The sequence below is a fragment of the Hyla sarda genome, chromosome 10, assembly GCF_029499605.1.
Source record: "Hyla sarda isolate aHylSar1 chromosome 10, aHylSar1.hap1, whole genome shotgun sequence".
In the NCBI taxonomy this organism is placed as follows: domain Eukaryota; kingdom Metazoa; phylum Chordata; class Amphibia; order Anura; family Hylidae; genus Hyla; species Hyla sarda.
Window position 1 is genome coordinate 23,340,099 of NC_079198.1, and position 14,323 is coordinate 23,354,421.

General features: G+C 44.9%; 1 protein-coding gene across 6 annotated transcripts in view; it reads right to left on the reverse strand.

Annotated features, from left to right (window-relative positions):
- Positions 1 to 6,752: 6,752 nt before the first annotated feature.
- Positions 6,753 to 14,323, reverse strand: part of AKT1S1 (AKT1 substrate 1) — an 85,284-nt gene continuing 77,713 nt past the window's right edge. For 4 of the 6 annotated variants that reach the window (XM_056544636.1, XM_056544637.1, XM_056544635.1 and 1 more), the window contains exons 3-5: positions 11,644 to 11,724; positions 9,876 to 10,024; positions 6,756 to 7,184 (exon numbers count right to left, since the gene is read on the reverse strand). In XM_056544636.1, the coding sequence (XP_056400611.1) occupies positions 7,050 to 7,184; positions 9,876 to 10,024; positions 11,644 to 11,724 (365 nt within the window). In that variant the 3' untranslated portion in view covers positions 6,756 to 7,049. Of the gene's footprint in view, positions 7,185 to 9,875; positions 10,025 to 11,643; positions 11,725 to 14,323 lie in introns of all 6 variants that reach the window. The other 2 variants (XM_056544633.1, XM_056544634.1) reach the window with 2 other exon arrangements.

Sequence of the window (14,323 nt, forward strand, 5' to 3'; positions counted from 1 at the left end):
CTGGAAAAAACTCCCGGGGGAGAAGAACCAAACTCTATGCGATAGCCGTCTGAAATGACGTCCCGAACCCAGGAGTCCCGGACCTGCGCCAACCAAACGTCCCAAAAGAAGAACAGGCGACCACCCACCCGAGAGAAAGACTCAGGTGGGGACGCCCCTTCAGGAGGAGGTAGGCTTGAGAGTACCTGATTTGGCGGAGAAATGTCCAGAACGGTCATCCTGCTTCCAGGAATGGCACATGTTGAAGGTAGGAGCCTTCTGAGACTGCAAAGACGCCGGTTTGTCCTGGCGACCTGAGGAAAAGGACCGAAATGAAGAGGACTTGCGGTGAGAAATCGGTGCTATGCACCTTATTCTGAGGGAGCAGAGAGCTCTTACTGCCTGTAGCCTCAAAGATGATTTCATCCAGGCTTTTGCCAAAAAGGCAGCCCCCAGTAAAGGGCATATCAGTGAGGGATGTCTTGGAGGCCGCGTCGGCATTCCAGGCCTTCAACCACATGGAGCAGCGGATAGCCAGCAAGTTGCCAGAATCATGCGGATTCCAAGGACGCTGAGCATAGATAATCACAAGCGTTGGAGATCTGGAGAGCCAAATCAGCCAGATCATGTGGAGGAGCCCCGGATAAAACGCCTTAGCGAAGTTTAGAGGCCCAGGCCGATAAGGCCTTGGATACCCAAGTTGCGGCGAATGCCGGAAGCAAGGACGAGCCAGCTGCTTCAAAGGCGAATTTTGCTAAATTCTCAATGTCCTTGCCCACGGGGTCCTTAAAGGAAGCCGCATCAGCCAGAGGAAGAGTGGTGGATTTGGATATGTGAGAGACTAGAGAGAGTCCACTGTAGACGGGGTGGTCCATTCGGAGACCAGGTCCTGGGTAAATGGGAACATAGCCTTCACCTGTTTAGACCCTTGGGAGCACTTTTCGGGGTGCGGATCTGAATTCGGGGAGCACTTTTCGGACTCAGAGTGCGGATCCGAGTTCTTTGTCCACCAGTTCTCCAGGAGACCAGGAACGAGCAGTGGAGGCTCTAGATCTAGTTGACATAGATCTGGAATGGTGGGCCGGGGAGTAACTGCGGGAGCAAGGACGCTGCCTAGTAGATGGGATAGGGAGAGAGAGCAGTGTGGAGACGTGCCATGGGGTAAGGAGTCAGAGTAAATGACCCTAGGGCATTTGTAAGAGAGTCGGCGGCCAGAGGAGGCTGAACGAGCCTCCCAGGAGTGAGGACGCAAGGTGGTGTGCTTGAAGGCAGTAGCCACCTCCCTGGAAACCTGCGCCAGATCAGAGATAGTCTGGAAGAGTGAGGAGACCCAAACTGGGGGAGGGTCAGTGACCACACGCTCCAGGGAGCTCCAGAACAGGTAGTCTCAGCCGAACCACCTGGCATTTGTTTTTCAGTCCATGCAAGAATAGTAAGTGAATAAGGCAGCGAACGCCAGTCTGAGAGGGGGTTCGGAGCTGGGGTCTGACTTTTAAGAGAACAGATAAGTCAGCCAACCCAGAAAAAAAGGAACAAACTCACCCAGGTTCCTCTGAACAGCAGTGCAGGAGGGGGTCCCTCGCAGAAGTGGATGTCCCTTGAGAGAAGGAGAACCCTTGTCCAGAAGCTGCGGAAAAGCAACGTGCCGGAACAGCAGCAGCTGGCAGGGATAACAGTGTGCAGGACCAGCAGCGTGGAAACCTGGGAAATTTGGGATTGAGGACGCATGTGACCGCGAGGGGTTAACAGTGCACACTTTATGGCCATTACACCCCTCCCATAGACATGAATGGCGGGGGCATGACATTATGTCACATCTCCAGTCTCTGAAACCCGGAAGTTTTTAGACACTGGAGTCGCAGCCCCACATACCCCCTGTGCTCAGACATTTTATCCCCTACATAAAAATAAAAGTTTTAATCTTGCCATTTTTTGTTTGCTCTTTATTTCCCCTTGAATTTTTATCATGGCAAGTCATGTGATTCCTTTATCATGTGACTCAAGGATTTCTATTTTACCGAAGAAATTGGGGGTGGGGGGGAGCCAAAAGAAATGCCAATGCTTAACCTTTATGTAGTTTATGGCATTTATCATTAGTTTTTGCTCCCATAGACATCTGTGAGAGAGAAATGCGAAGATCACCATAGTGTCAACATGCTGCGATTTTGTAAATTTTACACAAAACCTATCACCAAAAATGTCTGATAACAGGGAATAGCGGGCTGCATTTCCATACACAGCAAATCATTTTCCAAAATGAGTTAGTTGAAGATACCAATATGCAGCTTTATTATGGCTACTCAGTAAGCACACGGAACCATTTACTTAGCAGGTGTGAGCTGCCATTATCTCACTACCAGGGTTCATTCTTTGAGAAAATGCTGCACCCAGACTTAAGGAAAGTGGACTATTGCCAGCTTAGAGAGTACTCCGTTGGGGAAAAAAATGTTTTCAAATCAAATGGTGCCAGAAAGTTACAGATTTGTAAATTACTTCTACTTAAAAAAAAAATCCTAATCCTTCCAGTACTTATGAGCTGCTGTAAACTAAAGAAAAATTTGTGAAGTTATTTTCTGTCTGACCACAGTGCTCTCTGCTGACACCTCTGTCCGTGTAAGGAACTGTTCAGATTAGAAGCATATCCCTATAGAAAACCTCTCCTGCTCTGGAAAGTTCCTGACAGAGACAGAGGTGTCAGCAGAGAGCACTGTGGTCAGACTGGAAAGGATAACTTCCTCTGTAGTATACAGCAGCTGATAAGTACTGGAAGGATTAGGATTGTTAAATAGAAGTCATTTACAGATAACAATGAGGTATTACTTGTGCAATGGAGGCAAGACCCAGTCTACTCTGCACCGATATGCCCATGTATCTGTGTAGGGGGGGGGGGGGGGGGGGGGGGAAATAGAGGCAGGGAAGCTGGGTATGCCGGGTCCTGCCTGCATTGGGCAATGCCGGCTAATACATCCTGTATCTCCAAAACCGGATCACAGATCAGGGTAAATGGTACCTCATTGTATTCCAGTTCAACAGCACTATAACCGTATGTATTGGGTTAAATGAGCATGAAGGTGCTGCCAGTATACCTGGTATACTCAGTGGTCCAATTGATCATAACCCCCTCCCATAATGTAATTGCAGGGTGCCAAACAGTTGTCAGGCCAACCCAAGGCCTCTACCGGGCTGTGAGTTGGCAATCGATACAGTCTGCCACATGAGAATGCTGATCTCAGATCAATGTAGTGCTTATGCGTCACATTAATCTATAATAAACCGATTAAAAAAGCGTAACAAAAAGTTTTCAAAATATTTTAAACACCCCCTTTTCACATAATTTTTTTTTTTTACTTTTATATATACATATATGTATATATACACATACAGAAGGATAAAACTGCAGTACACAGAAGTATCTTAGTGCAAAAAAGTGATTTATTCCATCTTCAGCAAAAAATTGTCAGGTGCAACGTTTCGGTAGTCTCTCACCACCATCTTCAGGCATAAGATGTGAGACTACCGAAACTTTGCACCTGACAATTTTTTGCTGAAGATGGAATAAATCACTTTTTTGCACTAAGATACTTCTGTGTACTGCAGTTTTATCCTTTGTATTGAAGTTTGAGTCCTTTACCAAGTCTCCTATGACTGCGTGCACCTTAGTGGAATTTGCTGCTGAGTTTCTGCGCATGTGCTGCTTTTCTGGGATATATATAATTTTTTTTAATTTTTTTTTGGTATGACCGCAGGTGAAATTGTTCAAACTATTAAAACATCACTTCTCTGATCCCACACAGTTAATCATGTAAAACGGTCGATGTAGGGGATCCTATAGTAAATTCATGTTCTGGACTTTAGAAAGACAAAAGAAAGTGTAAAAGTTAGGAAAAACCAAACAAGATGTGTTTTTGTTAAACTTGTTGTCTCACGACTAATGACATAAGCCGTCTATCCCACAGGGGATAGAGAAGTCTACACAATACCTGCAGTCTCAGACAAACAAAAGTATATGTTGACTGCAGGTTAAACGGTATTTTAGGAACACCACAAAAACAGATAAAGTTTCCATTGTGTAACAAGCGGTGTCCCTCACAACTTAGAGTGAAGGTCTTTGTAACCAACACAAAAGCAAGTGTGGCCAAGTGTCAGCGACGGGACTGGCGAGGTCACCTTTACAGAATGAACTACAAATTTGACGTTTCACAATGTAATTTTATTTTTTTAAACCCAAATTTATACTAAAGTGCAGCATGCTGTACAAACCATGCACCAGGATGTGGTCTATCACATGGTTTGGACCCCTCAAACTCAGGGATTGATGACCCTCTAATGCTGAAGGGACAGTAAGACCATGTTCACATGTCCGGAAACTTGTGTGGAATTCCGCATTGCAATTTGAGTCATTTCAATGGATTCCGCACACATCTGGAATTTCAGTGCCTGATGTCTCTGCCATGGAAATTCTGAATTCCGCGTTCGCAGAAAAAAAATAAACTCCTTAATTCTTTCTGCGGACACCGCACGGAATGCAGAGCCGTCTATCAGATGGCGCATTCCTGTGCCAGTGCCCACTCTCCGGGATGTCTGCACGGAAATTTTCTGTGTGGACATTTTGGAAGTGTGAACATAGCTTTAGTCTTTCACCAAAATGTTGTCAGTTGAGGGTGCAGACCCCAATGGCCACACTTTCCCTGGACCTCCAGGAGGAACACCCCAATGGGCACTGTACCCTCAAACAATCTGGTGACAAAATTAACCTCCAAAACTATTTGAAGATATATTGTGTATCTGTAGCAAATTTTCTGCTGCATATATGCCAGGTGGGAATGCACCCTTATAGTGCAGCATTGGCTTTTACAAACTAATTTAAAAAGGTTCTTGTGTATGCCTTGTGCTTACCCGTTTTAATTTTCGTGCCAGACTTCAGCTAATAAAATGTCAGGAAAGCAATGATAAATCTCCCTCCATAAATGCACCAAAAAAATATAAATCCTGCGTTGTTAGGGGGTTAATATCCTGTCTCCAAGTTAGGCCATCAGTTTTAAGTGGGTGTCAGGATTCATAGACCAGTGCTCTTACAAATGCTGTTACCTCTTCACTGTATTTCTGCTTGTATCAGCAACAATGTACTATTAGTAGTAGTGCTGGGCGGTATGACCAAAAATCTGAAGTTCTGCAGCACCCGTGGCCAACTGGCTTTCTGCACTTGCAGGGGAGGTGACCTCTTCCGTTCTCCAAACAGAAGTCCTGCACCTCACAACTCATTCATTTCCAACACCGCGGCTCACAGGAGAAGGAGAGCAGCGCCTGCGGGTAACATGATTAGTCCCCCGATGTGGGGACAGCGCTGCAGCTGATCAGTAGAGGGGCCCGACTGGTATTGCGGTATAGGGAAAAATTCATGTTGTACAGAAAAACCACTGGTATGAACCAGTATACCGCCCACCACTAATTAATAGCAGGAGCATAAGGTAGTACAATGCTGCCCTGTTTACTAGACAATACTGTTGCACTGCTGCCGATAGTACAGCAAAGAAAAGCAGATTTAAACCTTAAAGAGTTACTGTCATTAGAAACCACTAATAGTTCATAGAAAAATGCTTAGTTTTTTTTAATATACTTCATAAAAATATTTAATTGCTAAAGATGCGACCCATGTTCTGCCCACAAAAAAAAATAAAAAGTAATCTGTGCAGCCCCTGGTGGCTTCTTCCCACCTGCTTTTGATCTCTCCCTATATGAAAACAGGGCGAGATATTGCAAGGATGGCAGGAAGAAGCCATTGGACTGACCTGATTAGTGGTTTGGGATGCATTAGAGATGACATGTTCCCTTTTAAAGGGGGAATTTTAAGAGCAAATCCTTTATGTTTTGCAAAACTAACCTCTCTCAAATACTTCATAAAATGTCTTATAGGTAGACCACTAGGGGTCCCCACACCATCCTGCACATAATTCTGTCTGGCTGCAGCATCATCTTTGTCCAAGCTGATGCACAGGCTGGGACTAGCACTCTTCTGTGCTCACTCCTGTCCTATCAGACTACTATCTAAACAAGAGAGGGTTACAGAGCAGTCTACTGTGCTGGGTCTCTTCATCCAATCACTGCAGACTGAGGAAGTGAACACATGGCTGGTTAGAGAGGGGGGGGGGGAGCTCTGTACTTGCCTGGGACACCCCCCTTCCTGAGCAGGGGATGTCAAAATGAGTGAGCAGCAGAAGAGGAATTTGTAAGCCAAATGCTGAAGCTATACACAGACATGTCAAGCAACTGCACGACCCATTGAGTAACAAGCATTTCTCTGGGATATGACAGGTATGATTTAAGGTGAAATTCTCTTAAAATCTTCAATGCACCATTAAAATAAGCCATCAGGTGTAGGTTTATGGGTAATTCAACATTCCATAACTCCTACAGAGGCGACAGCTACAGAGCACATCATGTACGTTAACCTGATCAAGCAACAAACTGGATAGAGACCTCCGTGCAGCATCCATGAACACTTACTTTGGAACGCTCCGTGTTAAGAGAATCGGCAGCACCAGTCTTCATGAACTCCTGCTGTCTAACAATGAGCCCAAAATTCTATTTTTCCATCATTTTAGCACAAAGATTAACTCCTGTTTTTGGCAGAAAGGTCTACTGTTGCTCATGGTACATTAGATCCTTTAATCTAGCATCAACAGGACCATATTGTAGCCGGCTCATTGTATTGTGGATTAGCAGATGCCAGATTAAAGGAACTGAAGCGCACTTACCCACACAAACACTACTCACCAGCATGTCTCATTGTATTCCTCTTTATTGAGGTATGATAAAAAAAACAAAAATGGCTAAAATTTTGTTTGCTTCAAATTGAAAGGAAACTCCTTCAAGAAAACTTGACCACTTTGGGCATGAAAGAAAAAAAAAAATTAAAAGAATGTATTAAAATTCAGTTTCCCACATTAGGCAGTGATCCAGTCAGCCCCCTAATGCATGGGCAGTTGTACTATATGGAGCTTCATCTGCTGAGTTGTATCGTGACAGAAGAGTCCTTAGTGTTCAGGCTGGTGGTCACGTGAAGCCACTTGTTAATACTTCCTGTACTTTGTATGGAAGTCGCCGGTGTTCAGTCTTGGACGAGGAAGGTCGCCAAACGGTTGTGAGGTGTCATGAGCCAGGGCTCTCATGCTAGCAGCGATTCTGTCCAAGTCTGGGGAAGGAAACTGCAGAGAGGCTTTATTTTAGCATAAGATTTTTAAACCCAAACACTAGATTTAGAGGCCTTAAAGGGCTACTCTGCTGCTCAGCATTTCAAACAATGTGTTCCAACCGCATAGAGCTGGCGCCTCGTGACGTCATAGCCCCACCCTCTTGACGGCACACCCCGCCCCCTCAATGCAAGTCTATGGGAGGGGGCGTGACCGCCATCACGCCCCCTCCCATAGACTTGCATTGAGCGTGCGGGGTGTAACATCGAGGGGTGGGGCTGTGATGTCACAGGCTCTAAACGGTCGGAACATTTTGTTCCAAACACTGAGCAGCGGAGTACAACTTTAATATTTTCTATTAACCTGATGCAAGAGCTATACGAGGGCTTTTTGTATGAGTTTATATGAGCTACATTATCCATATTACAACTGTTATTACAAAAGCAGATGACTATGGTAGACCTGTGACACTAACAATTAGCACCTGATTGTTCTCCTGTCAAACACCTAAAAAATAGGCACCCCCTTCAAGACTTTCAGTTTTCAACTGGATTCTTGATCCAGTTGATGTGTCCAAAGACTAAGCAAACCATCAGCCCCTGCACTTGTTTTCTATGTGAGCTGCAGAGGGGCTGCTGAGAAAGCCAAGCAGGTCACATGGTTAGAAGCAGTTTATATAGAGGGGGGTATGTGCGCCTCAGCCAATCAGGGACAAACATTGCACATTGTAACGTCAGTCCCAGGAGCTACAATGTCCAGCCCACGAAAACTGGTGTTCGACAGTCATGTGCATCAACTACTGGCCTTCCTGCATGGAGAAATAGCTGAGATAACCAGGGTATGTGCAATGCATAGGTGTAATCCTTGCTGAGCAAAGTTACATAACTAAAGCATGTGCAGCTGTATAAAAAGTCATTTCATTTGGCTGGAGTTCTCCTTTAAAGTATTAAACCATCAGGAGCATGGTTAACCTATTGTGATCAGAGTCTGACTGTCTTAGTCCACGCTTCTGCAGTGGTCATAACCACAATAATTGAGATTTATGCATCTGTCAAGTTCTCATAAAGGTCATCTGGTGATAAACAGAATGTGACCTTAAAGGGGTACTCCGCTGCTCAGCGTTTGGAACCAACTGTTGAACGCTGGCAGTGTGTGATGTCATAGCCCCGCCCCTTCATTATGTCACACCCCACCCCCTCAATGCAAGTCTATGGGAGGGGGCATGACAGCAGTCACACCCCCTCCCATAGACTTGCATTGAGGGGCGGGCTATGATGTCACGAGCTCCCGGTGCCAGCTCCAGCGTTCGGGACAGTTTGTTCAAAACGCTGAGAAGTTGAGTACCCCTTTGCTACAGCCCAACCTGAGATTTAATTTCTTGGGTACTACAGTAGTTATTAAGGCTGCTGCCCAGCAATGTGCTGAAAATACTACACTACAATGCATGCAGTATGGAACATAGACGCTATAGCTTCCACTATAGGTGCAACATGCCATGTGTATGCATAAATAACCAAAAATTTACACCCAAGATAGTACCGTATAAACTGGAGTATAAGCAGAGTTTTTCAGTACGATTTTTCGTGCTGAAAACACCCCTCGGCTTATACTCTAGTGAACTCTCCACCTGTCAATCCCTTTCAGTTGTCTTCAACCTGCGGAGCTCCAGCCATCAGCTGTCCAGGCATGCTGGGAGTTGTAGTTTTTAAACATCTGGAGCTCCGCAGGTTGAAGACCACTGCGGCCTTAGTCATTATCCAGACCCCCCTGCCCCCCTTTAGTTTTCTACTCTCCTTCTCTCAGTGGGAAGGGTGAGCTGGTCCAGGCCATCTATGCTTCAGGGACCATCCGGTGGGGAGGGTTAGTCGTTCCGGGCTGTCCATCTTCACTGGAAGGCCCTCTTGTCCGGGGCCGGGCCCAGAGCGGAGTAGTGACGTTGCCTTGACGACACACAGGGACGTCCCTGCTCGTAGTCAAGGCAAGGTCACTAGCCCGGGGCCGGGCCCAGAGCGGAGAAGAGTGCCTCCCGGTCAAAATGGACAGCCCGGAACGACTAACCCTCCCCACCGGATGGTCCCTGCAGCATAGATGGCCCGGACCAGCTCACCGTTCCTTCCCACCGAGGGAAGGAGAGTAGAAAACTAAAGGGGGGGGTCTGGATGATGACTAAGGCTGCAGTGGTCTTCAACCTGCGGAGCTCCAGATGTTTCAAAACTACAACTCCCAGCATGCCTGGACAGCCGATGGCTGTCCGGGCATGCTGGGAGTTGTAGTTTTGCAACATCTGGAGCTCCGCAGGTTGAAGACTACTGATTGACGGGTGGTGATGACGAGAGGGGGAGGGAGATGATGACAGGTTGATGACGGGGGTCTGGATGATCACTTTCCCACCCTAGGCTTCTAGAAGAGTTAACTTTTCCTGGGTTTTTGGGGTGAGATTAGGGTTTCGAGTATATACGGTAGCTAAATTATTCCTACTACGGGTCTATTCACATGTACTGTATCCGGAGTGCACAGGATTTATATAGCAGATTTCAATGTAAACTAAACAGCATAAAATATGCGCAGAATACTGTATGTGTAAATAGATGCTAAAAGATTGGATCTAGTGTTCATGTAAGGAGTGATAGAATAATTTTACATAAAAATGCTGTCTGAAGAAAACTCCCTCGCAACTATACGAGACTGAAGCCATAAAGATCTCACCTTGCCACCTTCGTCATCCGGCGATTTATTGCTCTGTCTTTTCTCCTTGAAGCCCCACACGGGTACAGTGACCGGGAGAGACTTTGCGTACTGCTGGAGGTTGCGCTGGGGAAAAGGCTGTCCTGGGGCATCTTCAGTCAGGCTGCCATCTGCAAGATTAACCTCTGTTAGCTCAAGTACAGAAGCGATCATGTATTGCTGCCGAGTGGTTTCCATTCAGGCTTCGAATAGAACCATGCACAAACCAGTCCCATCCTAACAAGCTGACTGATATTAAGACGCTCTAACACCATTTCCCTAACTAGGGTGCCTCCAGCTGTTGCAAGACTACAACTCCCAGCATGCCCAGACAGTTGGGAGTTGTAGTTTTGCAACAGCTGGAGGCACCTGTACAGGTTATCCTAGTTTAAGGCTACCTGTACAAGTCAGGTACCCTTAAAGAACATGTTAACAGAACCACTCACCTTTTTGAAGGTATTTAGAATAGTTAACATTAAACTTCACCTATCTGATCAGCTTTGTCTCCTGTGTTATTTCCCTCCCTAGAAGAGTCCTTAATCCTACAGATAAAGGTCATCATGGCTTCCACTGTGCTAGAGTACTAGAGGGGTGAAATTTTTTTTTTTTTTAAACCACAAACCTCTCCTATACACAGGATAGGGGATAAATAGCTGAATGCAGGGGTTTGACTGCTGAAATCCCCCCCCCCCCCCCCTTGTGATTGCTGGGACCCTGGCGCTCTCAGTGCCGATAGACAGCACACGCTGCATTCTTTCTTAAGGGAGCACAATTATGCCCGACTGTGCTCTGGTCTTTCTGTGCTCCCATAGGAATGAATGGAGCACACAGGATAGGGGTAAGTAGCTGATCGCTGAGGCCCCCCACAATCACTGGAACAGGACCAGGCACTCATTGAGGAGCACGTGCTGCAGCCGGAACGGCTGCAGCACGTGCTCCTCAATGAGTGCCGGGTCCTGTTCCAGTGATTGTGGGGGGCCTCATCGATCAGCTACTTACCCCTATCCTGTGGGTAGGGAAGTCATTTTTTCCCATCGATCTCCTTTAAAAGGGGTATACCAGGAAAAAAAATATTTTTTTTTATATCAACTGGCTCCAGAAAGTTAAACAGATTTGTAAATTACTTCTAATCAGCTGCTGAAGTTGAGTTGTTCTTTTCTGTCTAACAGTGCTCTCTGCTGACATCTCTGCTTGTCTCGGGAACTGCACAGAGTAAAAAAAAAAAAAAAAAAAAAAAAAAAAAAAAGGTTTGCTATGGGGATTTGCTTCTAAAATGGGCGGTTCCCGAGACGTGTCATCAGAGATCACTTAGACAGTATAGGACAACTCAACTTCAGCAGCTCATAAGTACTGAAAGGATTAATTTCTAATAGAAGTAATTTACAAATCTGTTTAACTTTCTGGAGCCAGTTGATATATATATAAAAAAAAAATATAAAATAAAAAGTTTTCCTGGATACCCCTTTAAGGCCAGTAGGCCCTTGTTCGCTGACTAGTTAACATTCACACAACCTCTGCCTGTCATTTTAACATTGAGTTATGCCATGTAGCAGTTCCATGCTGCCATGATTCGTGCCTGCATTTCGGTAAAAATGTAAATAAAAAAATGTGATCAATTGGTGGTGGCAGCAAACACGCAAATAAAGGTCCATTGGCACATTAACTTAGCACAGGACACCCACTGATCACATGTCATCCTAAAATAACCCTTAATTTAACTGCATGCTATGACTATTAAAGGAGAACTCACCATCTGTACTCTCTTCCTGGTCAGATTCAAAGAAAGGTTCACAGTCTTGGCCATTTGAGTCTTCGTCCATTACAAACAGTCCTGGAAAGGGAAAGGAGACAACGCAACATTATTGACTTGCAGCATTGATGTATAGATAAACTGCTAATCCAACAGTGCCACCTAGAGGAGCACTGATGGCACAGCAGCCAGACTTACAAACTCCCATTGAAATGAGTGAGGTTACCCCATTTAGGTTTATAATTACAGGCCTCATCTCTGTACAGACACGTGTAGTACAATCGGAACAAAGGCAAACTTATTGGGGCACAAGAGCCCAGAAAGATGGAGATTGTGGTGACACTAGACCCATGTAGAGTCCAAATAACCAGGAGTCCCCTGTTTGCCTATTGTGCCAAGAAAGGAAGGAGGTGTAACATTAGGGTGAGAATGTGGTGCAGCAGTTTTTAGAAGTGTAATGAATAAGCCAGGATGCTAAATGTCACTATACATGTTATGCGATACCAGTCACTGTGCCCTCATCTCCCTCTGTCGATTAACCCCTTGGTGACCCATGATGGTTCCAACACCAGAGTTTAGTGTGGGCTCCTGACCAGCCTGCTCCATAGGCGCAACCCCCAGCTAAGGCTGCGTTCCCATTACATTTCCCCCATACAGCAGGGAATTTCTATGCGCTCCCGTATGTAATTCATTTCAATGAGCCGACCGCAGTGAAACGTCCGGCTGGCTCATTTTTGCCCCGTATGCGCTTTTACAACCGGACCTAAAACCGTGGTCGACCACGGTTTTAAGTGCGGGGAAAAAGCGCATACGGGGCAAAAATGAGCCGACCGAACGTTTCACTGCGGTCGGCTCATTGAAATGAATTACATACGGGAGCGCAAGTTTTTAGCTCTTCCCTGCCGTATGCGCTCCCGTATGGGGGAAACTTAATGAGAACCCAGCCTCGGGCTGGGTTCCCATCACATTTTTGCCACACTGTTTTCAATCAGCTTTCCTAAAGAAAACCATATGGCAAAAAACGGATGGAACAGTATGGGAAAAAGTAAACCGTATGTGTTTTTAAACTGTATACTGTTTTTAAAAGTGCATAGTTTCATCTATCTACACATACATATATATATACACACACACACACACACACACACGTTTTTGATAATTTTGTCCATCTTTAATGGGAGGGGTGTTGGTGGGGACTTTAGGATGCAAATGTGCATGTGCAAAGTAAAAATGTTATACGGTTTCACCTATGGAACTGTATACATGCAAGTTTCCCATTGACGTCCATGTTAAAAACAAAAAAAAAGTATGCGGTTGCAGTACGGTTTTTAAACCGGAGACAAGACAAAAAAATAAATAAATAAAAAAGTCAACCATGGTTTTGACTCAGATTTAAAAACCGCACTGCAACCGCATACTCTTAGTTTTTTTTAACATGGATGTCAATGGGAAACGCACATTTATACAGTTCCATACAGGAAACTATACAGTTTTTACTTTGCACATGCGTATTTGCATCCTAAAGTCACCACCCAAGACCCCTCCCATTAAAGACCCCTCCCATTAGTTGCAAGAGGGGAACTTTTATAACAAAAAAAAATAAAAAATATATTTAATTCACAAACTGATTGGGATTTTATGCCAAGCTAGAGTTCTGCCCAGAAGGGCAGAGGACCCATCTGCAGACAGGGCTGTTTGAGAGATTGCCCCCTTGTCTTGTCTGTACAGAGCAGGGTGTTCTGGCTTGGCTGGTTAGAGGACTGTAGAATAGGACATTTCTGAGACGCTGCTAAAGCTGATTTTAGGGAATGTTACCTGTGAAGACTGTGCGATTAGCCGCTTTGTATATCCCTTTTCACAGAAAGCCTGTGGAGTGCTAAAGGCCTTGAATCTCCATACACCAGAAGAGTTCTCCCTTTTCATTCAATAAAATATTAAAATATATATTTATTTACACACATTGGGACCCAAATATTTGACCCCTGTTTTGTGTAAAAAATTTTGTGCAAGCTGTTTTTGCACACATTCTGGTGGAGCATTTCCTCCAGATGTGTAGGTTTCGTTGCACTTTGCAATGACATTTAGTACGAACAAATTAACTGTACATTTCATTTACGCACAGAAATCTTGCGCAATGACCATATTTTTAACGCAAATATAAGTCATCTTGGACTGCACGTAGCAAGATTCTCTAAATCATCGATTTCATTTTTTCAAAGAGTGGAGGTATGAGAAGATTACTATATTTGCCCACAATTTATGACATTTGTTGAGCTTGATTGATAAATTTAGTGCGTCTGCGCATAATTTAGACTTTGGCAAAAGGGGTAAACTGCTTCTACCGTACACAAATAATGATACATGTCCCCCATTATGTGTAGAAGTTATAAAACATAAGTATCCATGCAGGTTAAAGGTGCTGCAGCTCCCTGCATTGCCAGGAGTGCCATTGGTTCCTCAGGGTGGTTGGGGAGTTGCAGAATTGCAGAATTGTCCTCCCCTCAGATAACTGATAAATATCCCAGTGATCAATAGTTTGATATATACCAAAAACCCACAAGGGTCCCCATTCCTTCAGAACATAATTTCTTACTGCAGCATTATCTTTGAGCAACTTGAAGCACAGGCTGGAACAAAGTCCAGGAAGTGAGAGCCGGACTAAAATTCCTGTTTTCGTTCT